General features: G+C 47.6%; 1 protein-coding gene across 5 annotated transcripts in view; it reads right to left on the minus strand.

The window, feature by feature from the left end:
- The window catches only part of ADAMTS9 (ADAM metallopeptidase with thrombospondin type 1 motif 9), a 174,978-nt gene that overhangs the window by 17,892 nt on the left and 129,246 nt on the right, over positions 1-27,840 (minus strand). For all 5 annotated transcript variants that reach the window (XM_079114348.1, XM_079114347.1, XM_079114349.1 and 2 more), the window contains 8 exons: positions 23,198-23,371; positions 11,049-11,219; positions 6,707-6,901; positions 4,995-5,127; positions 4,438-4,532; positions 4,251-4,345; positions 4,025-4,158; positions 1,892-1,983 (listed from right to left, as the gene is read on the minus strand). In XM_079114348.1, the coding sequence (XP_078970474.1) occupies positions 1,892-1,983; positions 4,025-4,158; positions 4,251-4,345; positions 4,438-4,532; positions 4,995-5,127; positions 6,707-6,901; positions 11,049-11,219; positions 23,198-23,371 (1,089 nt within the window). The remainder of the gene's footprint in view (positions 1-1,891; positions 1,984-4,024; positions 4,159-4,250; positions 4,346-4,437; positions 4,533-4,994; positions 5,128-6,706; positions 6,902-11,048; positions 11,220-23,197; positions 23,372-27,840) is intronic.

A 27,840-nucleotide genomic window follows, 5' to 3' on the forward strand; every position in this document is an offset into this window, starting at 1 on the left:
GCACTACAGAAGTTTCCAATTCCTGGGTAATAGAGGAACGGCCCTTGGTTTACTTTCTTTCTCCCTAGAGAGCTTGCTTTCCACTTCCCTAAATGTTTAGCAATGCTCTTATAAAGTTTGGGGCTGAGAAAACACTTCCTTAAAAGAAAATTCAGATGTGTTTGTTCTTGGCGCTGTCTGTGTTTGGGGGTGAATCCCTCCCTCCTATGGATACACTGCCTGAGCACATCACTCTGCCCAGTCCCTAGACTTCTGAAGGCAGAGTGGGACATTCCCAGCAGAGAGCGTAAGAACAGCTTTGTGAAGACCTCACACAGACCAAAGGAAAAACCCAGGCCAAGTTCTCTTGAGCAGACATTACTCCGTCCTGCTTTCCAAGTGCAAAAGCATCTTGCAGAGACTGTTGCCTACTTTGCAAAATTAGCCTGGGCTGATTATTACAGCATGTTTCAAAAGGTCATAGTTCCGGCTGGGTGCAGTGGTACACGCCTGTAATCCCAGGGACTCGGGAGGCTGAGGTAGGAGGACTGCAAGTTTGAGGTCAGCCTCAGGAATTTAGCAAGACACTCAGCAACTTATGGAGACCCTGTCTCAAATAAAATAAAATAAAAACCCCAAAGCACACACTTGTGAAGAGACAAGAATGGGCAGATCAAGTGGAAGATGATGAATCTGTCCTTCTGACATGAACAATGCAAACTTTATAGACCTGAAGTAGGACTAACGGATTGGGCTAATGACATCCACAGAGTCCCGCGCTTCCATCCTACCAGGCTTCTAGAACATATTATTATACCATGGTTATGAGTTTACTTGCTATTCTCCTCAAACAGTTATAAATTCCTCAGGATGGACATTTGTGGGTCTCTGCTAAGAGAATGGTGTCCATCACAGAGATCAAGATCTGCTAAGACCATTCTAGAAGTGTTCCAATTACGGAATCAAAGGAACCCATATAAGTCTTGCAAATTTTGAGACTCCCAGGTCCAATGTTTAATTCATATATATATATGAATATATATATGAATATATATATGAATGTTTAATTCATATATATATATATATATATTTTTTTTTTTTAATCTCACTAAGATTTAGAAAAAAGTTCTTCCTGACTTTTTGGCCCCCACTTAGATGTTTTTAAACACATAGGGGCTGGGGCATCGCTCAGCTGTAATGCCGGTGCTCAGCATGCATGAGACCTGGGCTGGATCCTTAGCACCATAAAAACCCTAAACCAGAAACACAGATGGGACCATAGCATGTGTGACACTTTGTCTGATTTTTGATCCCTTATTCCATAAGCATTTTCTACAACATGGAAAATTCAGAATTCTGAAAGGCTGAGGGGAGTGTGTTGGGCTAGAACGGGCTTTTTAGTCAATGGTATGCATCTCTCTCCAACTCTTCATTCAGGGACATCATATTGATGGCTTGGAATCAATCATGATTGAGGGGAGTGGTTCTGGGAATTGAACCCAGGGGTGCTTAACCACTGAGCCACATCCCCAGCCCTTTTCAATTTTTATTTTGACACCATGTCTTGCTAAGTTGCTTCGGGCCTCCCTAAATTGCTGAGGCTGGCCTCAAACTTGTGATCTTTCCCCTTCAGCCTCCCCAACTGCTGGGATTACAGGTGTGCGCCAGCTATACTTCGTGCTTTTTGCCGAATGCAGAGATAAGGCATGTAGCTCTGGTTACTTCGCTGGGAACTACTCTTGGGACGGAATCCTTGGATTAGACTCTGCCAGCATTTGCAAGGCGAGGTCCCTCATGCATGTGACCCCAAGGCCCTGTAGAGCAGCTATTCTATTCCATCCCTAGGAGCAGAGGCAGTTGAGGTCCCCCTGGGTGCGGATCCTGGCTCAGGAGCGAGGCCCTGAGGACCTACCTGTGGGCACTTGGCGGCACTGTAGCAGTCGCCTGCGGTGGCAAAAGGCACGGGGTGTCCTTCACTCGTCCTTGCGAACTGTAAGTCAGTGGCTGTTGGGGTGAAGAAAGGGTTCGAGGGGGAGGCAGGCGCAGGAGAGGAAGGAGAAGGCGGGGGAGAACAATGAGCGAATAAGGAGGACGCGGGGAAGACGATCCAGATGCGCAGCCGCGTTTTTCTCATTAGCTGTGCGGCTGGGGAGCTGGGTCTCCGGGTTTTACCAGCCCGACCCTCGGCTCCTCCCAGGATCGAGGCCCGGGAGGAGTGGAAGGTGCCTTTGGAATCGATTCCTCCATAAATAAACAGGCGAGTGGCCTCACGCAAAGGCAGTGGAACCGAAGGGCCGCCAACCTCTGTCCCTCCGCATGGCAGACGTGAGGACCCGGGCGAGGAGGGGACCTTCCCAGTCGCTCAGGACCTATCCCCCGAGGTCCCCTCTGTCCTCCTGTGGCCCGGCACCATGATTGCCAAAATGTGGCGCAATTAGAACCCACATCTTGAAATTATTAATGGCTGTTGCCCAAGTTTAGGCTAACTTGTAGTTTAAAAAAAAGAGAGAGAAAAGCCAATAAAAATGATGCTGAGCCACAGTTTGCGTTTTTGACCCCCCTGCAGCTCCCTAGACCAGTTCTGCAAATGCCGAGGAGCGAGAGGACCAGCGGGATTGTCTGCTGGTGGGACTGGAGGCCGGAGTTTAAATAAATATCTTCTGCCCCCCCCCCTTTTGTTACTGGGGAGTGAATTCAGGGGTGCTTAATCCCTGAGCCACATCCCAAGCCCTTTTTATATTTTATTTAGAGACAGGGTCTCGCTGAGTGGCTGAAAACCTTGCTAAATTGCTGAGGCCGGCCTCAAGTTCACGATCCTCCTGCCTCAGCCTCCCTAGCCACAGGTGTGCGCCACCACGCCCAGCCTGCCTTGTTTTTTCCATTGTCAAAGCCTTCATCTTTCTGCAGAGAGCAGAAAGATGGGTGTGTGTGGGGGGGGGATGCAAGAGCCTTAAACTGCAAGCGGGGGTGTCCTCTAAGTGGGGAAACTGCAGTCCCTCTGCCTGTAGCCTTCATCCGTCTAGCAGAAGGCAATTAAAAATATGTTGGTACAAATCAAGTTTAATCTACCTCGAGAGGAAAGCGATGCATATTCTGGGTTCAATGTTAATGAGGAAAAATTAATTATTCATCATTTCTGTTTTTCCTCTCTTCGAGGGAACATGCTTAGATGGTCTGGCTGTCTTTAACCACTTCTGTGATTAATGTCCCTCGCAGCGATCAGCGTGGGCCAGAGCATGAAACCAGCCCTGGCTCAGGCTTGTTAGAAAAAGGTAATTGTGTGCTCCATTTTTCTTCTATAAATTGACGATCAGATAGAATTACTCTTCGGCTGTGTTTGTGCGTGCTCTGTGCTGGGGGGAGCCAGTGGGATCAGAGCCGCCACACGAACTGCTTAGCTTCGGGTTTTTGTATCGGCTGTTTCTTCTACCCTGGAAGTTTCTGCTTCTGCCTTTGCTTTCCCCACACTGAAACCCCTGGGCCTGGTAAACCTCCTTTTTTTCTTTTTTTTTTTTGGTACCAGGGATCGAACCCAGGAGCACCTAATCACTGTGCCACATCCCCAGCCCTTTTTTTTTTTTTTTTTTAAATATATATGTATATATATATTTTTTATTTTGTGGTCTCCCTAGGTTGCATACAGGCTCCCTAAATGGCTGAGGCTGGCCTCAAACTTGCGATCCTTCTGCCTCAGCCTCCTGAGCCACTGGGATTACAGGTTCTGGCTGACCCCTTCTTGATCTTCAGGTCTCAGTCTCAATGCCCATGTTTTCTGGGGTGCTGATCTGATTTCCCACACTGCACTGGGGTTGCTCTAAGATACTTCACCTCATTCATTCATTCATCACAGCTCTATCGGGTACAATACAGGCAGCTCTTTGCCAGTGAACACCAAGAACAAAACCCTGCTCCTGCGCATCCTCCATTGGGACTATGGTTACTGGCGCGCAAGCCCCATCCCTCATCCCCAGCCACATGCAGGACACAAAGGTCGGCTGCACAGGGACAGCAGTGCCGGGTCACCCGGCAGCCTCGGTGAACTCACTGATGATCTGCATGCTGCCCAGGTCTATCCTGATTTTCTGGAAGCTGGAAAACCCGGCTGCTGTGTAATCCTTCCGACACTGACAGTCGTCTCGGCGGCTCCCGTTGTAGGGACATTCTGTTGGGTTGTACAGCCTAACGAGGGAGAGAAGGTTGTGGTAAAGCACAGGAGCCATTTTCCAGGGCTCTCTGGGTATCGCTAGGCTTTTTTCTGAGTCTTCTCCTACCTGTGCCCGTAAACCTCGGAGAAATTCTCGGAGTCACCATGAACCAGCGTCACGTACTCCTTGGGGTGGTCAGACTTCATCCCTGCGCAGAAGATCTGAAAGACGCGTGGGAAATAACCGGTGGGGAGCGGCTCGCAGTAAGATGCGGGGCGGGTTCTCCAGAGGATGGCCGATGGGCGGCACTCACCTTCAGCGGCTTCCCCCTGATGATCAGGAAGTACTCTCCGTCTTCTCTGGCCCCATTGAGTCTTTTGACCTCCTTGCAGTTCTGGGGTAACTCGCCTGGAACACCAGAAATGCAAAAATGGGATTTGGTGCTCCAAGATGTGTGAGATCCACCAATAAAATGAATCATGTCCTTTGCATCAAAAAATATTAGCAAAGGGGAGGATTTCTTTATAAAAAAGATCACTACGATTGGGTGTGGTGGCACATGGCTGTTATACCAGCCGCTCAGGAGGCTGAGGCAGGAGGCTCGTGAATTCGAGGCCAGCCTCAGCAACTTAGTGAGGCCCTCAGCAACTCAGTGAGACCCTGTCTCTAAATAAAATAGAGAACAGGGCTGGGGATGTGGCTCAGTGGTTAAGCACCCCTGGGTTCGATGCTTGGTACCCCCCAGCAAAAAAAATAAAGAAAGAAAAAAAAAAGCATGCTATGTTTCTAAAGAGGGCAGATAGACAGATGGACAAAGAAACCCCGTCCCTCCCTCATGCTGGAGAACATGGCTCCTGTCGGGCCACTTACAGTTATAAATATTATGGCAGGTTTTCCGTTCTTCTGGCTTCAGATCAGCGGGACATAAGTGGCTGGGTTGGTCCTCGTTGGTTAAACACTGCACAGATCTGCTCGTCACCCCAACGCCACAAGACACGGAGCACTAGAAAGGAAAGAGAGTCAGGGGCGGCTGTGAAGCCTGGCTGGCGTGGGCTCCTGGCCCGGTGGAGCTCAGAGCCCTAATGTCACAGGCAGGATGACAATCCTGACTCTGTGTGGCTGACAAGCAGCTGACATTTGCTGAGCACTCACTGTGACCAGTCTCTGTGCTAAGCTTTAGATCTTCATATGAAAGCTTTCTACATAACAATATGCAACTTATATATGAAATGCTTTTATACGTATGTAAAATTTTATGTAATTATAAGCATGTATACAACTCTTGAAATTCAAGCTACACAATAACCCTGTGAGATAGGATACCATTGCCCTAATTTTACAGAGGAGAGATTGAGGCTGAAATGTTAAGGAATTTGTTCATGTCCCGGTGCAGCCAGGATTCAAACCCTGACTTTCTCTAACCATCTTATACTTTTGAATATACAATTTAGTACTGGGGATTGAATCCAGGGAGCTCTACACTGAGCTAGAGCCCCAGCCACCCTGCCCTTTTAAAACATTTTTAAACTTGCTAAGTTGCTGAGGCTGGCCTCCAACTTGCAATCCTCCTGCTTCAGCCTCCCGAGCCACTGGGATTAGGGGTGTGCACCACTGGGTCTAGCATAACTCACCATGTACTTTTGCCTATTCACCTTTCAAGAATGAGAGTCTCTAGCCCAGGCAGGGGCCTGCGGCAATTCTCCAGGCAGGGCAGACTCAATTTAAAATATTCTGCCTTGCTGAACCTGTAATACCAGGATGTAGTCTCAGCACAGAAAAACATGAACCTACAGAGTCCTTGAGAACAGAAGCTGCAAAAAGCAGCTGCTACCTTGGGCAGCTCCTGCCAAGGGCCAGATTCCAAGTGCCTTTCATATTATTTTATTTTTAAAGTGCTGGGGAATCAAACCCTAGTACTTTATGCATGTTAGGCTAGCTCTACAGCACTGAGTTACACCTCCAGCCCACCAAGTACTTTTTAAAGAAAAAGGTAGTAAGCCAGACCGGGTGTCCAAATTTTCTGAGCACAGAGGCACACCCGTGTAATCCCAGTGGCTGGGGAGGCTGAGGCAGGAGGATCAAGAGTCAAAGCCAGCCTCCATAATTTAGTGAGGCCCTAAGCAACTCAGTGAGACTCTGTCTCTAAATAAAATACAAAAAAGGGCTGGGAATGTGGTTCATTGGTTAAGCATCCTGAGTTCAATCCCTATTACCAAAAAAAAAAAAAAAAAAAAAAAGTAGTCAAATACACACACACGTCAATCATAAAATTTGCCATTGTAACCTTTTTTTGTGCTAAACTTTTTATATAGTAACCTTTCATCTCCACAGCTACCCATTGTACAGATGAGAAAACCGAGAGTTGGACAGTTTGCATTGCCCTGGAAGGTGGCGGACCCAGGATTGAGTTCCAGCCCAGGTGGCTTCTAAGCACAGAGCCATCCTGTCAGAGACCGAAGAGGCCCCTTCTCCTGCTCTGCGGGCCCAGCTGCTAAGCCCTGCTCCCCACTCAGGACCGCAGGCCGGGCAGGGACACTGCCCACGAGGCCTGAGCTTCCCGATTCCGTCAGTCATCTACTTACGCTGCCCCAGTTGCCGACTCTCCAGGTGGCCGAGACGGGGCAGGCGCTCAGGTCGCAGGGCTGGACGCTGGGCGGCTGCGGGCCGGGGCAGCTGGCGGCCGTCTGGAAGGCGTACTCGTAGTTCTCCTTCCCCGTGTAAATCTCGCTGCACGACACCAGCCTTTGCTTGTAGCCCTTCCCGCAGGTCACCGAGCACTGCGCAGAGAGGGTCAGGGGGCTCAGGCATTCCAGAGCAGCCCCCTCGGGCTCTGACCCCAGGAACACCCTGCGGAGGGCTCCGCCGTTCACCTCGGGGAGCAACCTGGGACACCCCCAGCTCTGGGGCGCCCCCTGCCGGTGGGTCCCTCCGGCCCTTCTCTGAGTCTCCAGGGAGAAGGAGGGAGCGGGAGGTGCCCTAGCTCTCACCAGACTGGGCTTTTGCACACCTACAACCACCACATCAGGGAAGCCACCAACTGGGAGGAGGAGATGAACCCACACCCAAGCCAGGAGCTGCCATGTCAAGTGTGGCATGCAAACATTTAGCCAAAAGGGGACTTTGGGGGCATGTCCCTTCCCTGGGTACTGTGAGCTTCTACCTCTGCCTGCCTCTTAATATCCTCCGCCCCTCTTTTCTCTCCCTGGCTGGAGATCTTTCGGTTTGTTTGGCTTATTTTTTTCCAGTACTGGGGATTAATCTAAGCATACTTTACCATGAGGTACATTCCCAGTTCCATTATTATTATTTGGTACCCAGGACTGAACCTAGGCACCTAGGGGTGCCTAACCACTGAGTCACATCCCCACCCCTTTTTACCTTTTTTTAAATTTTGAGACACAGTCTGGCTAAATTGCTTCGGGCCTCTCTAAGTTGCTGAGACTGGCCTCCAACTTGGGATCCTCCTGCCTCAGCCTCCTGAGCTGCTGGGATGACAGGCGTGCACCACGCACCATACTGCCTGGCAGGACTGTCCTTTTAATCAATGCTCAAGGGTGGTTAAGAGCCAGTGCCTGCCCTTCCCTGAGTTCTCCTGCCCTGTGGAAGTCTGCTGGACTTTTCCAGGGAGGAGGCTCACCTTGAATAAAGTCCAGAGACAGGACAGGGAGGAGACTGCCCACGCAGTGCCCGCGGAGCTTCCCTGGGCCCTCCCTTCTAGCTGCTTCCAGACCTGGAAACACTCTACGTGCATTTCTTCCTTCTTTAATTGCTGCCATTCAAATGTCCCCAAGGCCCAACTAGAGACGCCAGACCAAGGGAGTGCAGGCTAGCCTGGGTGTCCCACCAAGCTGCGGGTGTCCCGGGGGGCTGGCCAGGGCTTGCATGCATTGACCTCGGTCTGCACTAACTTCAGCCAGGCTGTATGTTTAGAAGATGGGCGCCAGGAGCCCTGGCATCTACAAACCAGGGGCACAAGCAGCCCACTGGCCATTCCAGTGGGGGACACAGGAGAGACAGGCGTTTGCTGATGACACTGAGCCCCAACTATGCTCGGACTTGCTTAAGAGGCTCCATGTCTCTGAGAAGAACAGATGCTCTCAGCTGGCTGATAAAAGCCTGTGAACAGATCCATTGTCCCTGGATTCCTCCAACCAATGCCGACCAGAGTTCTCAAGGGTCTGAGTGGCTTCTTTCTGAGGAGGAAATATTATACATGCTTTGCCTACACTACCTGTCATGGCCTTATACGTGTGATTCTTTGTGAGCATGTCTTACTTTTCTAATCTGAAAATAAACCAGACGCAGTGGCACACGCCGGTAATCCCAGTGGCGAAGGGAGGCTGAGGCAGGAGGTTCCCAAGTTGGAGGCCAGCCTCAGCAACTTAGTGAGGCTCTAAGAAACTCAGTGAGACCCTATCTCTAAATACAAACTCTGAAAAAAGGGTTGGGGATGTGGCTCAATGGTTCAGCACCCTCGGGTTCAATCCCTGGTACCACAAGAAAAAAAAAAAAAAAAGAAAGAAAGAAAAAGATAAAAGTCTGCTTATACTAGCAATACCCTTTAGGGCTCACTTGGTGCATCCCTGTTGGGGGAATGCAGCTTCTCTTTGTAGGTCTTTCCCAGTTCTCTGCAAACTCAGATGGGGTGAACTCCAAGAAGAACATAGAGAACTGTCCAGGGGCAGAGGTCCCAGGCCTCTTGCTGTGGCACTTGCATGTTAATAGATCCTTCTAGAAGATCTAGTAGATTGATCTAGTAGATCCTTCTAGAAGGAACTGTGATGCCAGCCCCTCTCTGCAGCTCTCCCCTGACAAGCTCCCTTCCCTGTGATCCTTCTGTCCGTGCCTCGTCCTGTTTAGCCTTCTAGACTGCCTGCGAACCTGTGGCTTTCAATCCATAATACAGCAGAACTTCTGTGGAAGTGTGGAACAATTATTTTCTAAAATCTCTCCGTCTCCTCTGTCAGGGGTTTCATGTTGTACCTAAGCTACAAGAGCAACCTGACTGGAGTCTTAGAAACTCAGACTCCTTCAACATAAGCAAGCAGCCCCCAGGAGACTGGCTGAGAGAGGAGGTCCTTCTTGGCCAGGGAGGGAGAGCCCAGCTCCAGTCAGGGAAGAACTCAGCTGCAGGTCCAGAAGAGTCCCCGGGAAGCAGAGGGGCCAACGGTCACAGGGACGGAGGCCCCCTGAGAGAGGGAGGGAGGGAAGGCAGGAGATGTCTTTTCCCCTGCCGAGGGCCAGGGGTGGCCTCCTGCAAAAGCTTTGGGGACCAGAAGTCAGGGACCATGTCTGACGAATGAGAAGCACAGCAAGAAGAGCAGAGGAGCCATTTCCCATGAATCCCTTCCCGGCCTGCCCCTGCCTCTGGATGGCTGTGACCCAGGCCTTCCGCCAACACCCAGGACTGTTCTGAACTCTCACCTGGCGCCACATCGTCCTGGCTGGAGAACTGTCCATCATTTTCTAATAATCTGCTCATGTCTCCCTTCCCTCTTTAAAGGCCTGTGGTACTACCAGCTCAGGGGGTGGGACAGAGCAGGACCACCTCAACCAGGACCACGGCATCAGAGCTGCGTGATTCCAGAAAGTTCTCTTCCGTTCCAGCGGAGCTGCCCAGCCACGTGGCTCTGCGCTTCCCTGACCTGATTTTTTAAGGGAGGACAAAAATCTGGACTTCTATGTGAGAGGTCCTAACTGGCCCATGTCGCTTTGTTTTTATTTTTGCTGTTATTTAAAATACGGTGCAGGCCACACCAATCGCGTTTGGAAAGTCCAGTGTGGATTTCCCACTTAACCGTCTTTGCCCTGGAGAAGCACAATAATCTTCCCTAATAGCCGAAAAACCTCAAGTACCTGTTTTCCCTTATTCTTTCCCGTACACAATGCCTCCCTAGACACCTTTCATTATTGATAAGTCCATAGTAATAATAACATGATTATCTCCTCTTCAAACTTTATGATTTGGGGGGATAGGGGGTACCTGGGATTGAACTCAGGGGCACTCAACCACTGAATCACATGCCCAGCCCTGCTTTGTACTTTATTCAGAGACAGGGTCTCACTGAGTTGGGATGACAGGTGTGCACCACCGTGCCCAGCAAACCTTATGATTTTTTAAATGCTGATTTATTTAGTTTGGTACTGGGGACTGAATTCAGGGGTGCTTTACCACTGGGCTACATCCCCCCAGTCTTTCTTTATATATATATATATATATAAAATTTTTACAAATTTATATATAAATATATATATAAATATATATATAAATATATATATAAATATTTATATATAATTTATATAAATTATATAATCAAATAATAAATAAATAAAATAATAAATAATAAAAATTATTATATTATAGAAATATAATGATTTATATAAATATATATAAATTTATATATATTATATATTACATATATATAAATTTTTATTTTTTTAAACTGGGAATTGAACCTGGGGGCACTTAACCACTGAGCCACATCCCCAGCCCCTGTTTATATTTTATTTAGAGACAGGGTCTCACTAAGTTGCTTAGAGCCTCGCTAAATTGCAGAGGCTGGTTTCGAGCTCACGATCCTCCTGCCTCAGCCTCCGGAGACGCTGGGATTACAGCGTGCCCGACCCTTCCTCACTTTTATTATTATTATTTTTTAAAATTCGAGGCTGGGTCTCACTAAGTTGCTAAAGATCTTACAGAAGTCCCTGTACTACTTCTTTATCATACCATGGAGGGGAGTCCCCACTGAAGAGCTGAAGGGAACCGGGAGACCCTGCGGCCGACCTCCCTGTCTGCGGCCAGGACCCATCTGAGGACACAAGGGTTCTCAGGGGCAGGGCTGGGCGGCAGGTCCCCGCCGGCTCCCTCTGCGGCTCTCAGGCCAGGCCGATCTGCAGGCGGCACAGGTGTCCCCAGGACGGTACCTCCGACCATTCTCCTGTGATCCACACGTATTCGCAGGGCTGCAGGCTGCAGCTCTCGCGGTCGGCGGGTCGCTGGGCGGCTGCGCAGTGCGCGCTGTGAACCTCGCCCTTGTCGCCGTCCACGCAGACCACCTGGCGGTACCGGGAGCCGTCCCCGCAGGTCTTGGTGCACTGTGGGGACAAACGCGGAGGTTGGAGAGAGAAGCTGAGGTACGCCCTCTGATGTCCTGCGGGTTCTTGGCCACCTGACTCTACAGCTCCTAAGACGTAGGTCCCTTTGCCCATCTGGTGATTGGGTTATTTTATTTTATTTTAATTAAAGTATTTTTTTAAGACACATTTTGATCGGGTTATTTTTCTTATTTTTCTGTAGTTGCAGATGGACACAATGCCTTTATTTATTTTTAGATGGTGCTGAGGCTCCAACCCAGTGCCTCCCACAATAGGCAAGTGCTCTGCTCCTGAGCTACAGCCCCAGACCCGGTTATTTGGGGGGTTATTTGGTGTTAAGTGTTCTTTATGTATCCTGGAGATGCCGGCTCTATCTGAGGTGCAGGTGGTAAAGATTTTCTCCCATGCTGTGGGCTCTCTGCTCACAGTCTGGATGGTTTCCTTTGCTGTGAAGAAGCTTTTTAGTTTGATTCCATCCCATTTATGGATTCTTGCTTTTACTTCCTGTACTTTAGGAGTCTTACTGAGAAAGCTGGTTCCTAAGCTGACAATGGTGGCAAGTTGGGCCTACTTTTATCTTCAGGGTCACATCCATGTTCCTAGCAGCTCAGTTCACAATAGCTAAGCTGTGGAACCCACCTACGTGCCCTTCCACAGATGAATGGATGAAGAAAATGGGGTATAGATACACACTGGAATATTACTCAGTCATAAAGAAGAATGAATTATGGAATTTGCTGGTAAATAGATGGAGCTGGAGAGTATCTTGCTAAGTGAAATAAGCCAAGCTTAAAGAACCAAAGATTGAATGTTCTCTCTGATGTGCAGATGCTAACACACCACAAGCAGGGTGGAGAATAGAAGCTCATTGGATGAGACAAAGGAGAATGAAGGGAAGGGAGGGATGGGAACAGGAAAGACAGTGGAATGAATGGACGTCACTTTCCCATGTTCACATATGAACACACGACCAGTGAAACTCCACACCATGTCCAACCACGAGAATGGGAAGTCACACTCCATGTATGTAGGATGTGTCAGAATGCACTCTACTGTCATGGATAGCTAAAAAGAGCAAATTAAAAGCCCTGAGGTCCCTGAACCAGGGATGCCAGAGCTATCCATATTGTGCCTGTTTCACCTACGGCTGCTCCTGGCACGTGACGGGCTTCCGGTGAAGAAAGCAGAGGCGAAGGAGTGGAGCTGAGTCAGACCTGAAGCTCAGCACCCACCCACACACCGACTCTCCTGTGACACCCAAGCCCCTGGTCACCCAAGTGCCGTCTGAAGACTTCTCGTGCCAGGACCGCTGCCCCGTTTTTCTAGACCAGGGGAGCATAGGACAAGTGCCACCTCTGCCATGGAGCCCTAGCAGATAGGGAAGGTGCTTTTCTGAGGCCACAGCTCCAGGGTGGACTGTGCACAACTCCATCACCCAGAGACTATTCACCAAGTCTCCAAGGGCCAGGCCAGGGGGGTCCTGGGGGAGGAGAAAGCACATTGACAGCATGTTCCAGGATCTCAGGGGGAAGATTCCGTTTGAGTACTAAGGATGACATCAAGGAATGAGATTCAGGGAAGGGAAAAAATAACAGAATGAATCAAACAACATTACCCTATATAAATGTATGATTACACAAATGGTACACCTTTACTCCATGTACAAATAGAGAAATAACATGTATTCCATTTGTTTACAATAAAAAAAATAAAATCTAAAAAAAAAAAAAAAAGCAATGAGATTCAGCATTTTCTAGAATTTCCATATTTCAGAGAAAGAAACTGGGATTTTTTTGGGGGGGTGGGTAGTACCAGGGATTGAACTCAGGGGCACTCAACCACTGAGCCACATCCCCAGCCCTTTTTTGTATTTTATTTAGAGACAGGGTCTCACTGAGTTGCTTAGGGTCTCCCTAAGTTGCCGAGGCTGGCCTTGAACTTAAGATCCTCCTGCCTCAGCCTCCTGAGCTGCTGGGAAGACAGGGGTGCACTTCCTGCCAAGAAATTGGGATTTTAAGAGCCTCAGTAACTTGTCCCTGGTCACACACATTTGCTCCTGTCAGCCAAAAGCAAGGGGTATATTTTGTTCTAGAATGATCTCTGTTGGCCACAAAGTCCTTGTCTTTTTTGCTTCAACCAAGAGCAAGCTCCACCTTGTTTCAGCTTGGTGATGGGTTGCTGAGGTCGCCAAAGCCTGTTCTGTCTAAAGTGTCCCTGTCACCCAACACGTTAAGACTCTGGAATACTTTGGAAGCTGATGGATTCCTGTGCCAAGCCCTGCTTCCACTTCCTTTATCCCAGTGATAATCCCTGTTGCCATGGGGTCATCTCACAATAGTCAGTGAATTTTCTAATTTAAGACTCCAGGGAGAGCCTTAGATCTCCTGTCTCTTTATTTGGTATCACAGACAGATGTGCTCCCAAGCCATTTGAGATCCAGCCTCACTCAGCAATGTCTTTTCTTATCTGCCCTATGGACATTTTTGAATAATGTTACTATGAACATTCATAGACATTTGTTACACCCAGTTTCAATTCTTTTTTTTTTTTTGTACCAGGGATTAAACCCAGGGGTGCTTAACCACTGAGCCACATCCCCAGTCCTATTTTGTATTTTATTTAGATACAAGGCTTCACTGAGTCACTTAGGGCCTCCATAAATTGCTGAGGCTGGCCTCCAACTTGTGATCCTCCTGCCTCAGCCTCCTGAGCCACTGGGATTACAGGCACGTGCTGTGCACCACTGCATTCCAGCCTGATTTCAGTTCTTTAGGGTACACTCCTAAGAATGGAATCGCAAGGTTATAGGGTATGCTCTGGGTCTTCTGGGAATGACTTTGTTCCTTTAGGAAGCAGAAGGAATCTGCTGGTATGTGCTGGTAGCTTCTCATCATTTGCAAACTTAAAATTTCCTGCTTGGAAAAGCAAATCTCAGAATCTGGAATGTGGAGTCACTCATTCATTTCCCAGAGCACTAATCTGACATAAAACCACCATGAGGTGAGCCTGAGGGAGCAAAAATCACGTAAAACAAATGTCTGGTTCACCCAGTCATGCCTGGCTCAATGGCGTTGAGGTTTTCTGATTCCCTGGACTAAGCTGGTAACTGTTGTGCAAAAACATTTTTGTTTTTTTCATTAGGAGATGCAGGACTGCTGAATGTCAAGAACCAAACAAGCCAGTGGCACACGCCTGTAATTCCAACAGTTCTAGAGGCTGAGGCAGGAGGATCACAAGTTGGAGGCCAGCCTCAGCAACTTATTGAGGCCCTAAGCAACTCAGAGAGACCCTGTGTCTAAATAAAATATAAAAAGGGCTGGGGATGTGGCTCAGTGGTTAAGCACCCCTGGGTTCAATCCCTGGTACCAGAAAACCAAAACAAAAACCAAAAGTGTGCAGATAGCTGCAGAAGAAATTTCTAAGTACGTGTGGAAAAAGTGATTCCTTAGAAAGTGAAAACTTAGGTGACTCAGAGAAGATCATGATTAGCTAGCGGCTGAACCTGGACTAACCCTTCCAGCTCTTGCTCCTTCCTTAATCCACAAGGCTTGTCTCTGTGTCCATTAGTGACAGGTCAGAGCAGAAACCCAATTGTCTGAATGCTTTCTGCTCCTTACGTGGGTCCTGAAGCACAATTAACTACCAGGAAAGCTCCTTTGTCCGTAGGACAGGAGGGGGCTGGGAAAACATCCCTCTTTTCAGAAAATGAAAAATGAAGCTCAGTAAATCAGTGACTTGGGCCGGGTGGTGGGACTGGACAGGAGCAGCTCTGAAAGTCGCGTGAGGAGGGTTTCCTCCTGGATCTTTAATCCTCATGAGACAGTGGCCGCCGGGCAACCAGAAAACCAAGTCCTTCCTGCAGCGCTCTTGGGGTTCAGCAGCTTTTGGTGATATTCCTCTCCCGACCCTGTGACTTAGGACTTTTTTTTGCCTGTTCTGGAAGATGATCTAGAATGTTCTAGAAAGCAGCCAGTTCAAGTAGGCTTATTTTAATGTCCAAAAGGATTTCTCCGATTCCAACGAGGGCTTTTAGCAGAAAACCTCGACCAAATGCATGAGAAACGCCGGCAGCCGCTGTGAATTTCAGCACACTGTATCACTCAGGAAGAAAATAATCACAGTACTGAACCAAATGGGGGAGGCTGCCCAGGGTGCTGCGGGCTGCGTGTGCCTTTAAATGTGCTGAAATTAACAGCGGGGGCAAAAATAGCTTCCCCAATAGGAGGTGGAGGAAGCCCTAAAATAAACTCTTCAGGTACTATTTTGCTCAGCCAGGTTGGAGGGTCACGGGGTGATGGTCTAAACGGGATCATTTGATGCAACAGGTAGAAACTGTCTGTCCTTAGTGACGGTAATCAAGTCGTTTACACTTTCCAATATACTTTGGTGCCCTTCCCTGACCACAGTGGAGGACAGTCACAGGATGGTCACAGGCTCTGCTTCCTGAGAGTATTGATTTTCCCCAAGGAGGAAAGACTGTCATTTCTGGAGTCTCAATGCCACTGTTGGAAAGCTTACAGATGGACAGGTCACAGATGGCATGTGGAACCCGACAGCCCGGGGTTCCTTGTGTGACCTCATGTGTCATGAGATGTAAAGGGGGCAAACCCCTGACCCCACGTTAAACTCTTCTTAAATCACCAAGGCATTCTACTCTTGAAGCTTGTTTTCAAGTCAGGGATATACGGAATTTGGACTTTTTTTTTGGTACTGGGAATTGAACCCAGGGGCACTTAACCACTGAGCCACATCCCCAGCCCCTTTTTATATTTTATTTAGAGACAGGGTCTTGCTGAGTTGCTTAGGGCCTTGCTAAGTTGCTGAGGCTGGCTTTGAACTCGTGATCCTCCTGCCTCAGCCTCCGCTCTGAGCCACTGGGATGACAGGCATGCGCCCCTGTGCTCAGCAAATTTGGATACTTCTGTTCCTGGTTAATAGACTTCTAAGGGGAAAAGGAGGCAGAAATGCTACCCTGGAGACACTTTAAAGTCATTCAGTCGTTCAGTGAGTCTTCACAGCGGGCCAGCTCTGTGCTGGGCACTGAGGAGCAGCCCCGATGGCTTCCTATCCAGCTTCCCTCCCTGCTTTTCACTCAGGGCCGCAGCTACTCTCAGCTTGGGGTCACTCAGCCCACACACTGGTGATCACCGGGGCTTAGCACCTAGGGTCTGGGATTTTAAACACACTCCTAATGCACGGGACCTGGTGCTTGAGAGCCACCCGCACCTATTCACGCATGAATTAACGCAGTCATGGATGACAAGGTTCCTACCTAGCCCGGTGAACGCATCATGCCCCATCCCTCCCCACCGCCAAGGCCGTGAAGATCTCTCCCATCAACCCACCAAGACCTCCTGCTCATTTTTAATTTTTCAGCGCTCAGGAGATCAACTTGGGAATCCATCAAAGTCCTCAGACTCCAGATCTGCATGAGCAAGACCCGGGTTTCCTCAAGAAATGGGGGGGCAGTTCTGCAGAGGCCAGATAGATCCTGGCACAACATGTCTGTGGCCTTGGGACAAGAAGCAGCCACAGCTGTCCTAATGGGCAAAATAGCTGCTGGACTGTCCTAAAAGAAGTGGAGAAAGTCTTTATTGGATGCAGCTGAGCGGCGGGCCTGGTCCTATCTGTCTCCTCTCCCTCTTTTCTCCCTGCTTTACCTTCAGATCCTCCAGTCAATCATTTAAAGCTTCCATCATTCGAGGCTGTGGGGACCACGCCAAAGGCTGGGGAAATTCCTGGTGAAACTGTCTACCTCCAATAGCTGATCACAAACACAAGGGAGCCAAGCGAAACCCAGGGCGTTGGTTCCCACTGTGGGGAAATTCCAGGGTGCTGTGAGCACAGAGGAGACTCTGACTCTGTCATTAGTGGGGAGGTGGGATCAGCAAAGAATTCTGAGAGGAAGTGACATCGAGGTTTTGGCCTGGAGGATGAGCCAGGGAGAGTGATGTGAGGGTAGGAACAGGGTTGCCTTGTTGTGATGCAGGGGAACTAGGGAGGGAAGAGGGTGTTCTCTGGGGAAAGCGAAGGGAGGAGACACTTGCAGGAACTGTGAGATTTATTCCTCAGTATAAAGATGCAAGGGGCTGGGATGTAGCTCAGTTGGTAGAGTGCTTGCCTTGCAAGCACAAGGCCCTGGGTTCAATCCCCAGCACTGCAAATAAAATAAAATAAAATAAAATAAAATAAAATAAAATAAAGATGCATCACCCTATGTACACTCACAATATGAATTCCATCAAATGCGAATTGATACCACACTGAGAGTCTATCCCACTCCAGTCGGATGGCAATGGTCAAGAATACAAGCAACAATAAATACTGGCGAGGATGTGGGCAACAGGCATGCTTAGACGTTGCTGGTGGGACTGCACATTGGTGCAGCCACTCTGGAAAGCAGTGTGGAGATTCCTCAGAAAACTTGGAATGGACCCACTATTTGACCCAGCTATCCCACTCTTTGGTTTATACCCAAAGGTCTTAAAATCAGCATACTCCAGAGATACAGCCACATCGATATTTACAGCAGCTCAATTCACAATAGCTAAGCTATGAACCAACCTGGGTGCCCTTCAACAGATGCATGGATAAAGCAAATGTGGTCTATATACACAGTGGAATATTACTCAGCCATAAGGAAGAATGAAATCATGGCATTTGCTGGTAAATGAACAGAACTGGAGACTATCATGCTGAGTGAAATAAGCCAATCCCCCAAAATCAAAGGCTGAATGTTCTCTCTGATATGCAGATGCTAACACACAGGTGGAGGGGGATGGGCAGGAAAGAATAGAAGTTCACTGGATCAAAGGGCAATGAAGGGAAGGGAGGGGATGGGAACAGGAAAGACAGTGGAATGAAGGGGACATCACTTTCCCATGTTCATATATGAACACACGACCAGTGAGACTCCACACCATGTCCAACCACAAGAATGGGAAGTCACACTCCATGTGTGTGTGATGTGTCAGGATGCACTCTACTGTCATGGATATCCAAAAAGAACAAATTAAAAAAGGGACAAAATGAATTTCATCAGCTATAAGTGAATATATATCAGCTCATAATATTAATAAGAAATTCTTTGTGAAAATAATGCTTGAAAGAATTAAAAAAGCCTTTTCCCAGTCCTTCCCCACACAGCCTCTTGAGCCTTATAATTCCGTGGTGGGTAAAATGGAGCAAGAGAGGATGAATCCCTGGCCAAGGTTCTTGGGTGGTATTAAGAGACCACCGCGCCGGGGCGCAGGCTACGCTGAACTGGGGGGCGGCGGGCCGGATGTGCCTCGGGGAGGCCCCTGCACCAAGGAGAAGGAGCATTTGGGAGGGCGGGACACAACCCGGCTACCCAAGCCCCTCGCTTCCGCCCACGTGGTCCTCAGCGGGACGGTCTCCACCATAATTCCCATTTTGCAGATGTGCTCACTATAGTCCCAGCACGTGAAGTCAGCTTCCCAGAAGCAGAGATGGAATGGACTTCTGTCTACGGCATGTTTCCTCCAGGCAGAACCCACAGAGAGGGCGATAATGCCTCCGCAGAACCCCAGCCAGGCTCTGGCCTCAAGTGATCGTGAAGGTGCAAGGTGCCCCTTCCCCGGGTAAGGCTGAAGGTCTCAGGGTCAACAGTGAGCTCCAAGGCATCAAGCCTCCCCAGGGACAAGGCTGAGAGTTTGATAATAGTCAACCACCTACAGTTTCAGAAGCTGGGCACAGTGGCTCCCTCCTGTAATCCCAGGGGCTCGGGAGGCTGAAAAAGGAGGATCATGAGTTCAAAGCCAGTCTCAGCAACTTAGTGAGGCCCTCAGCAACTCAGCAAGACCCTGTCTCTAAATAAAATATAAAAAGGGCTGGGATGTGGCTCAGGAGTTAAGCACCCCTGGGTTCAATCCCTGGTAGAAAAAAAAAAGAAGAAAAGGAAAGAAAGAGAGAGAGAGAGAGAGAGAGAGAGAGAAACTCTCAGTTTCAGAATCAGGAAAGGAACGTCACTTTAACACTGACTTCCTAGGAAGATGTTTGACATCTTCCGGAGAAGGAAATGAAATAATTCACTTAAGTTTCATGGTGACCTGGGAGAAGTATATAGAAATCCTTAGACCATGTATTTCAGAGGTCAGGCTTCTGGGCTTCAAATTCCAGCCTTATTATCAAATGTGTGACCTTCCCACGCATTTAGTATTCTCATGTTAAAGGGGAAAATATAATTACTATATCAGAGAGGGATAGAAAGTGTTAAATGGGGTTTTTCATGTAAAAATATTCAACACAGTATCGAGTCAGTTGCTTAGTAAATAATAAGCTCTGTTATTTTTATTATCATTAGTACTAGGGCCACAAAACTAGACAGTTCTATGGATATCCCTCACGCCGTAGCCTATGGGAATGGCACTTCCTGGAGTTGTGCAGTCCACAACCTGTGTGGCTGTACAAAACATCCCTGATGATCATACCATGATGAACATACAGTTCGTGCTTATCAAGGCAGCTGCCTTGATTATTTCTGAAAAGAAAAGGTGCCATAGGCTCAGGCCTGAGGCTGAAACAAAAGACATCCCACTGACATACAGGTGAGCTTAATATTTCAGAAAGGACACATGCAAAACCCAAAGATGTGTGAGGTAGTTGCCAAGGACCACTAAGAAAGAAGGCCCCATATGGGGAACCCCAGTGCCTGCCACTCCATGGGCCGGGATGTGGTGCTGGACATGCCTTCAGATCAGGTCAAAGGTCAGTAGGGAGGAAAGGCACAGCGTCTGCCTGCAGGAAGCAGGCATCGGGCCAGGGGTACCCGAGTGAGAGGAAGCCAGAGAGACGAGTGCAGGACAGGAGAGAGGCGGGAGCGGTGACTGAGGGCAGCCGAGAGGCCGCTGTCTAGAGATCAACCACCCTGCTGACTGTTAACAGGGACACTCCGATCACAGAGGTGGGAGCCATCAAGGACTACGCCAGGGTGGCCCCCGGCAGACAGGCGGACGTGCACGCAGCCACGCCGCTCCGGACCTCGTCTGCCTATCTGGCTGCAGGCGCTCTGGACGCTCCCTGTGTGCTGTGCCGCCCTGGGGACACGCTGAGCAGGCTGCCAGCAGGTCTTCCACACAGGACAGGAAGGTCTGGATGGGACTTCTCACTCTTCCAGCTGCCTTGAGCCTCACGCTGCCAATTCAGTGTTCCCAAGGCACAGGGGCCACCCTTGATCCCCAGATCCTCCTCTAAACGCTCCAGCTTGGGTGCAGGCAGAGGAGGAAGCAAGGGGACAGGAGGGGGACTTTTAGGACCTGTCTCTGGTAAACTTCTTAAACACGAGTCCTACCCAGACTACGTCTTTGGGTCTTCTTCTTTTTATTTAAACCCAGGGACACTTAACCACTGAGCCACACTCCCAGCCATTTTTAATATTTTATTTAGAGACAGGGTCTCACTGAGTTGCTTAGGGCCTCGCTAAATTGCTGAGGCTGGCTTTGAACTCATGATCCTCCTGCCTCAGCCTCCCGAGCTGCTGGGATGACAGGCGTGCACCACCACACCCAGCAGGTCTTCTTATTCAGAGCTTGAAAGCAATATCTGAAGGTAGATTTTAAAGATCCATCTGCACAGCACATGCAAACACATAAACATCCAGGTTTACTTTGTATGATTGGAAAAAAGGAATTTCATCAGGTTTTCCCTTTCCTTTTGACATTCAGAAGTAGTTGTAAATGGAGCTTGGGTTTTTGCGATTGGTTCTAACAGGCTGGAAAACTGGCCGAAGCGTGAAATGTCAGCTACGGTTCATTTCTAGGTGTTCTCTTACTTGCGCTCCTTGGAGCAGTAACACAGGGCTGAGTTTGACATGAGAGGAAGAGGGAGAGAGTGGAAGCAGACAGCGGGAGGTCTGAAACAAGAACTGCAAAGAGGAGCTAGGCACGCTGTCATCCCAGTGGCTCAGGAGGCTGAGGCAGGAGGATCACGAGTTCAAAGCCAGCCTCAGCAACTTAGCGAGGCTGGAAGCAACTTGGCAAGATCCTGTCTCTAAATAAGATACAAAAAAGGGCTGGGGATGTGGCTCAGTGGGTAAGCACCCGTGAGTTTGATCCCCATACCAAAAAAAGGAAAAATAAATTGATCGTAAGAGACTCAAGAGGTCCTGCTAAGGCAGGGGGACAAGGGAGCCTCCACTTTCTTCTGCATCAGACACTGCCCCGTCCCCAAGCCATACTTGATGCTTCTCTTCAGCTTTCTCAGAACAACTCTGCATAGTTATCACTGTCCACAACCTGCAGATGGTGAAGCCAAGAATCCCTGTTCAAAGCCACATGGCTAGTAAGCAGCAGAGCTGCCATATGAACCAGGTCTGTATTGCTCTAAGTCTCTGCATTCCCAATATTGTACGTGGCTCAAGTGCAATTAACCTGAACTGTAACTGATTTCAGCCTTCCTGCGGGCTACCCTCTGCTGGAAGAAAACATGTCTAAAGGAGGGCCGGGGATATAGCTTAGTGTTTTCTTTAGCAGCAGAGGGCTGGCCAAGCATGTACCAAGCCCTGGGCTCAATCCTAAGTACTGCAGAAACTAACAAAACCCAAACAGGAGTCTAGAAGGAAAACAGGCAGAAAGACCAAGTAGATGGAGAAGGTGAGATTCCTAGAGAAGAGAAATAACGACACATAATGGGAATCATTGATCCAGAGAGAGAAGGATAGGGAGGCTCTGTCCCCATGGGGGTAAAGAACGCAGGTGGAGCCGGGTGCACCCTGTAATTCCAGCAGTTGGGGAGGCTAAGGCAGGAGGATCTGGAGTTCAAAGCCAGCCTCAGCAACTTAGTGAGGCCCTAAGCAACTCAGCGAGACCCTGACTCTAAATAAAATGCAAAATAGGGCTGGGGATGTGGCTCAGTGGTCGAGTGCTCCTGAGTTCAAACCCTGGTACCCCTCACCCAAAAAAAAAGAATGCAGGTGGACTATCTCCTCATTGTTAAGAAAACAAACTTAGGATCAACTTTTGCTTCTTCCACGTGATTGACGTGCAACACTTGGACACATGACATGCACTCTCTGAGCCTCAATTTTCTCATCTATAAAACGGGGTGGTGATAACAATATTCATCTCATCTAGTGATTAAACAGACTGAGGTGACATGAACACAAAGCACCCAGCACGGTACCAAGCACAGTGTCACTGCTCTCCAAACTCTACCCTTGCCCCACATTCCGAGAGCTTTTACAGGGGCAGGGGACTCCCGTCCTATCTTTGAACTTTTAAACCGCACGCAATTTTATGCATTGCAACATCAGCAGAGGTGGCTTTGCTTTGAATTTTCTTTCTCCTCTTTGTGCAATCTAATACTCTGCTCTGGAAACCGAGGTCACCTCTTATTAACATCTTACCTTGCCAGCCAGACTGCTCTCCAGAGATACTTGGTGTTTTCTTTAGGCAAACAGTAACTTGGAATGGGGGAAAGTCAGTCCGGGTTATTTCTGCACTCACTGAGCAGTTTTAGATGCTTTTTTTTTTTTTTTTTTTTTCAATCCTTGGAAATCCCTTACTAATTAATCAGGGTTTCACAATTCACACGAGTACCCGTCTTCTACCTGACAGCCCAAGTCATGCAAAGAGGGGAAAAATACACAGCAGGTCCTACCTGAAGTCTGCCTTCTGGCTTGCGGCTATTCCAAGGACTACAGAGTGACCCAATCTGGACGTGCATATTGAACATATTTCTCCCATCTGCCCCCTCCTGTGAAAGTTATCTGTACGCCTTTGGCTCAAGGCCTGGGAGAACTTGTTTTGGCTGGGAACATTCAGGAACGTGCAGGGACGGAGGAGGGATTGCTTCAACACAGGGAGCTCCCCACCCTCGCCGGAGGACATGCTCCAGCCTTGACAGCCTTTGGTAAAGGGCCAGCAATGCCACCCTGCTGGACAGGTCGAGGGCTTCCTAAGGATCGGAGGTGCTGATGGCGAGGGGCGGGGCGAACGCCGACAGGTGTGAGCTCCGCTTACCTCTTGCCACTGGCCGGCCCTCCAAGCGTACAGCGGACACGGCGGGGCGTGGCAGGCGCGCTCCGACTCGGGTCTGGCGTAGGGGTTGCACTCGGTCTCTCTGGCTACTTTGTGCGTTCCGATGTGACAGCTCACATGCCTCTGCTGCACGCCTTGGCCACAGGACACCGAGCACTAAGAAGACAGAGGACGTAAGTGGCAGCTTGGGCTCGTTTTGGGGGGTGGGGTGGGGAGGCCGGCGATGCACTCCTAACCCAGTGACCTTCACCGCTAGGGCAATGAATGGGACCCAGGGCGCTGCCGGGCATCTGGGTGGGGACCTGACTGCTGGTCAGGGCGGGAGGTTGGGAAGAGCCACGCGAGATTCAGGGGTTCTCTGAAGTCAGCAAAACCCTCGGGGGACTGAAAAAGTTGGGAGAGAGTGGGGTGAAATATTGTGCACAATGTAGAAATAAGGCTACCATGGGAAATGCAGATTCGGGATGATTTCTAGCCCGGAGGATTTGAGGTTCTTGAAAATTAGGAGACAGTACTGTACAAGAATTGCTTGGCGGATTAAAGTTATAACCCAAGGAGTGTAAACCAAGGACAACTTTTAGGGCCATATAAGTAGAATTACTTTCCTTATACCTTTTCTTGCTTATATTTCTGGAAACAGTTTTTTTTTTTTTTTTTCAAACCACTGGAATTCACTAAAGTATTTGTGTCTATTTACAGCCTCAGATAAATATAAAGAATAAAAGCTGACAAGAAAAAACAAAACAAAACATTCCCCCCCGGCTTAATGTGTTCTGCTCTTGAAAAATACTGTTAATCACGCAGAAACATTTTTGTTGACCAAGTTGCAAAACACCATATTAAATCTGCAATTAACTTTCCTCTAAATTAATTTTTTAATGGCTTCCTCGTTGCTGGGTTTCATAATCTCACTTATGGTCAGGCCAAAGAATTATTGTCTTTATTAAGGTTTTGACAGAAACAAAAGGCAACCTTTGATTGGAAAGAGCAGCATATTACTGCATGGAGCTATTAAAAATGATGACCCAGCTTTTGTGATAACTCAGCCTCCCTTAATTTGCTGGTGTTGAGACAACAAGTCTTATATACATGAGAGCCACATCCCTAACAGGAAGTCTTCTGAAAGAACAGAATCATGCTCTTTTAAACTAGAAAGTCGGTCTCGTTCAATTAACCCACAGCAGTGTTCTGCTGTCTCTGGGGCTAATAATGGGCTTCCTCCATGCACACCCGAATGGATTCTGCTGGAACTTAAGCTTCCCTCTGTTTCAGATTAAAACAAAACAAAACAAAACAAAACAGGTGACACTCGTCAGAAGGCAGCTGGGGAAATTGTATTGTTTCAGCTGAGTCTCTGCTAGGGAGGTGATGCATCGTCCACATCAAAGCTAGCTTGAGAGAAGGAACTGTTTTGGATCAACACTGCTGTATTGTTTGGGCTTAATTGTATTAATTAAATGAGTTTAATTAAGTTAATTGTATTAATTGAATTGAGTTTGTGACCCACGAGGAACCAGACTTTTGAAGTCATTATGTCCTGGGTGGGAGGGGAGGGCTTCCGGATGCCAGCGACAGTTCAGTCTCCAGGGAATGACCATTTAATGCTCATGGGAGGAACTGGGATACTATTTCTCAATGATTACTGTGGAGGAAAATAAGCTTCAGCACAGTAGAGCCAGCCCGCAAATGACAACAGGATTGTTCAAACAATAACGCCACCAACAACAAACAGCAAGAACCAAGAAACCCTTTGGCTATTTGAATTTGGGCTGTTAAATAGCAAAAGGACATTTCTGGAATACTGTATCCAAGGAGAAATATACAAAGAAAAGCATGACAGTATTGCAAACATGTTTGAGTTTAGCTAAGAGCTAACGTATATTCCCAAACTCATAAATATTTGAATAACCTAAAGAAAAGAATGAAAAAGTAACAAAGACTTTCAGAGTGTATAATACTATGTTGGCTATTAAGTAAAATGAAACCTCTTTTGGATACTTCGGTTATGGAGTAGGTTAGTTATGGTCCAATGAAGGCAAGGTACAAAGGGTCCTAACTATCTGAAATTTAAAAAAAAAAATCACTACTTCCAGTGTGTGATCGTTTTTTCAAAAGACAAATGAAGACACACCCACAAAAGACTTCAATTATGCAATGCGTTTTTCTGGCTTCTGATTTGTGGATCATCCAAACCGGCTTTGAACTAACCCATTCAGAAGTCTCAGCAGGACTAACACGCACAGCAAGGTGCAGGCCCTGCCTTTCTGATCCAAGGACCTCCGAGTCTGTGTTTGGTGTTTGCTCTTTCTTCCCGGGCTGTCTCAAGGGAGAAGACGGTTTGCGTACAGAGCTAGCAGGGCTTGGCTGGTGAATTCTGAGAGATTCGTGCAGAAATTCCTTAAATAAAATGGCATCAGAAAGACCCCTGAGTGACCCTGGAGGTGGTGACAGTGGGGTGTGCTCACGTGTATTTAATTTTTCTGCCTCTGCTCAGTGTATCTTTTAGTTACTCTGCAGGGGAAGACATCTGCATGGCCTCTGTTAATGTGTCCCTCCCACGGCCACCACTGCCCCCGCTGCCAACATCACCCTAGCCACAGCGGTCTGTGCCGGATTGAGAGGTGTTTTCCGTTCTGATCCACTGAGCACTGAGCTGCTAGTACCCAGAACTCACCAACTTAAAGGGGGAACTTGATGCTTATTTACATAGATACAAAGAATCTCTATGGAACTTCATACCATTTATGTGAAAAACTGGCAAGAATTTTACACACTTTCTTCTAGCATTACCCCTAAAATTATGGCGGTGACTTTATTTTCGATCAGGAATTAGCTAGAAAGGTAGCTCTATCAACCAATTATTGTTGGAATAATGACAACAATAACAGCAGATGTTTACCAAGTACTTAATAGATACCAGATTGTATTAAAGGATCTCAACCTAATGATTCCTCTTTGTGTGTGGGGGGGATGCTTGTGCACTGTGGGGCATTTAGCAGTGTCCTTAGTTTGTCCCGCTAGATACCAGTTATATTTTCCCTCATCCCATGCTGTGACAACCCACCCTGTCTCCAGACATTGCCAAATGTCTCATGGGGTACAAAATTTACTCCCAGTAGAGGCCTTAGTTCTCTGCTCAGCATTTTCCATAAAACATCTTTTTTTATTTCATAATGAGACTTTTAGGTAGATATTCCACAAATAAAGTGAAGAACAGAGATAATCAGCTTCAGCAAAAACAAAAAAGGAAAAACAAAATATTTCTAGTAAACCTTGTCTTAGGCAATGGAGCATAGCTACTGTGGCTTAGAAATGGACTCCCAGTTTTAAAATATGGCGCTAATGATGCCTTTTTTTGGTATTCTGTTAGCAAGAGTGTGGGTGAGAATCCTGTATTCAAACAAAGTCTCATCAATGCTCACAGTTCAAACAAAAGCCAATCAAATGGAGAGCAGAAATCACGAAAGCAACTTTGTTCTCATCCTGCCCATATGCATATGGGTTTCCTTAACCCCTCAGAGGACACAAACTCCCTATTTGCTCATTTCTCCATTAAACACATGAAGCATGCATCAGCCTCAGACACACCACCTAGCGGCTGGCATTGAAATTACAAGAAAAGTTATAAGCCCGAACAGCTGAAGAATCGAAATGCAGTTTGCCAGTTCTATTTTAACATTAGCTCCAAAGATCTTTAAAGACTGGAGTCTTATTTCACCACCAACTTCAAGGTATGTCCTTGTATTTTAGAATCAGTAAGGAAGAAACCTGGGCAGTCAATGAAGTCACAGCGTTCCACTGCTAACCAGAAAGGTGTTGAATTGTGATAGAGACTTACACCCCAGAATTGATACATGAACTGATTGAAAGAATTCATGACTAATGAATGGGAAAGTACACTTTCATTCTAATCTGATCATTGATTCTTATTTCTGGCCTTCATTTTAAGTTAAAAACCAAAACGAACAAAAAACCAGCCAACCAACCAACCAACCAACCAAAGAATGCTTTACATTAGGAACAGGATAAGTTTTAAAAATTGTGCCTCAGAATGCTTTTGAAAATAGGATACAGAGCCTTCAAATTTATCAGGCTGAATTGAGAAGTTGATGGTGATTTTTGTTTTAAAATATCATGAGTATCCCTTAGCTCTTGATCCAAACCATTGAAACAAACTGAACATGAACTCTCTCCCTCTTTTAAAATTTTTAGCTGTAGGTGGACACAATTCCTTTATTTATTTATTTTATGTGGTGCTGAGGATGGAACCCAGTGCCTCACACGTGCTAGGCAAGTGCTCTACCACTGAGCTACGACCCCAGCCCTAGCCCTGAACCTGAATTCTTGGGAGGAGGGATCTTTAAGACTTTAGTGAGGATGTTAAAAAACAAAAACAAACCAACATACACATGAAAAAGCCAACCCAGCTTTATAACTTGAAGATTTCAAAAGACATTGAAATAAAACAGTCCACTTCAAATTTCAAAACACCAAATTTTGGGGAGAGTCTATTAAGATTAGGGTGGGTGTAGGAGTCTCCTACCCCAATATTCTGTATGTATTATTATTATTGGATATTTTTGACACCATGAAAAATTGCACTAATTATTCTTTGTACCTTGAAG

The sequence above is a fragment of the Sciurus vulgaris genome (assembly GCF_902686455.1).
Source record: "Sciurus vulgaris genome assembly, chromosome: 16".
Lineage (NCBI taxonomy): Eukaryota > Metazoa > Chordata > Mammalia > Rodentia > Sciuridae > Sciurus > Sciurus vulgaris.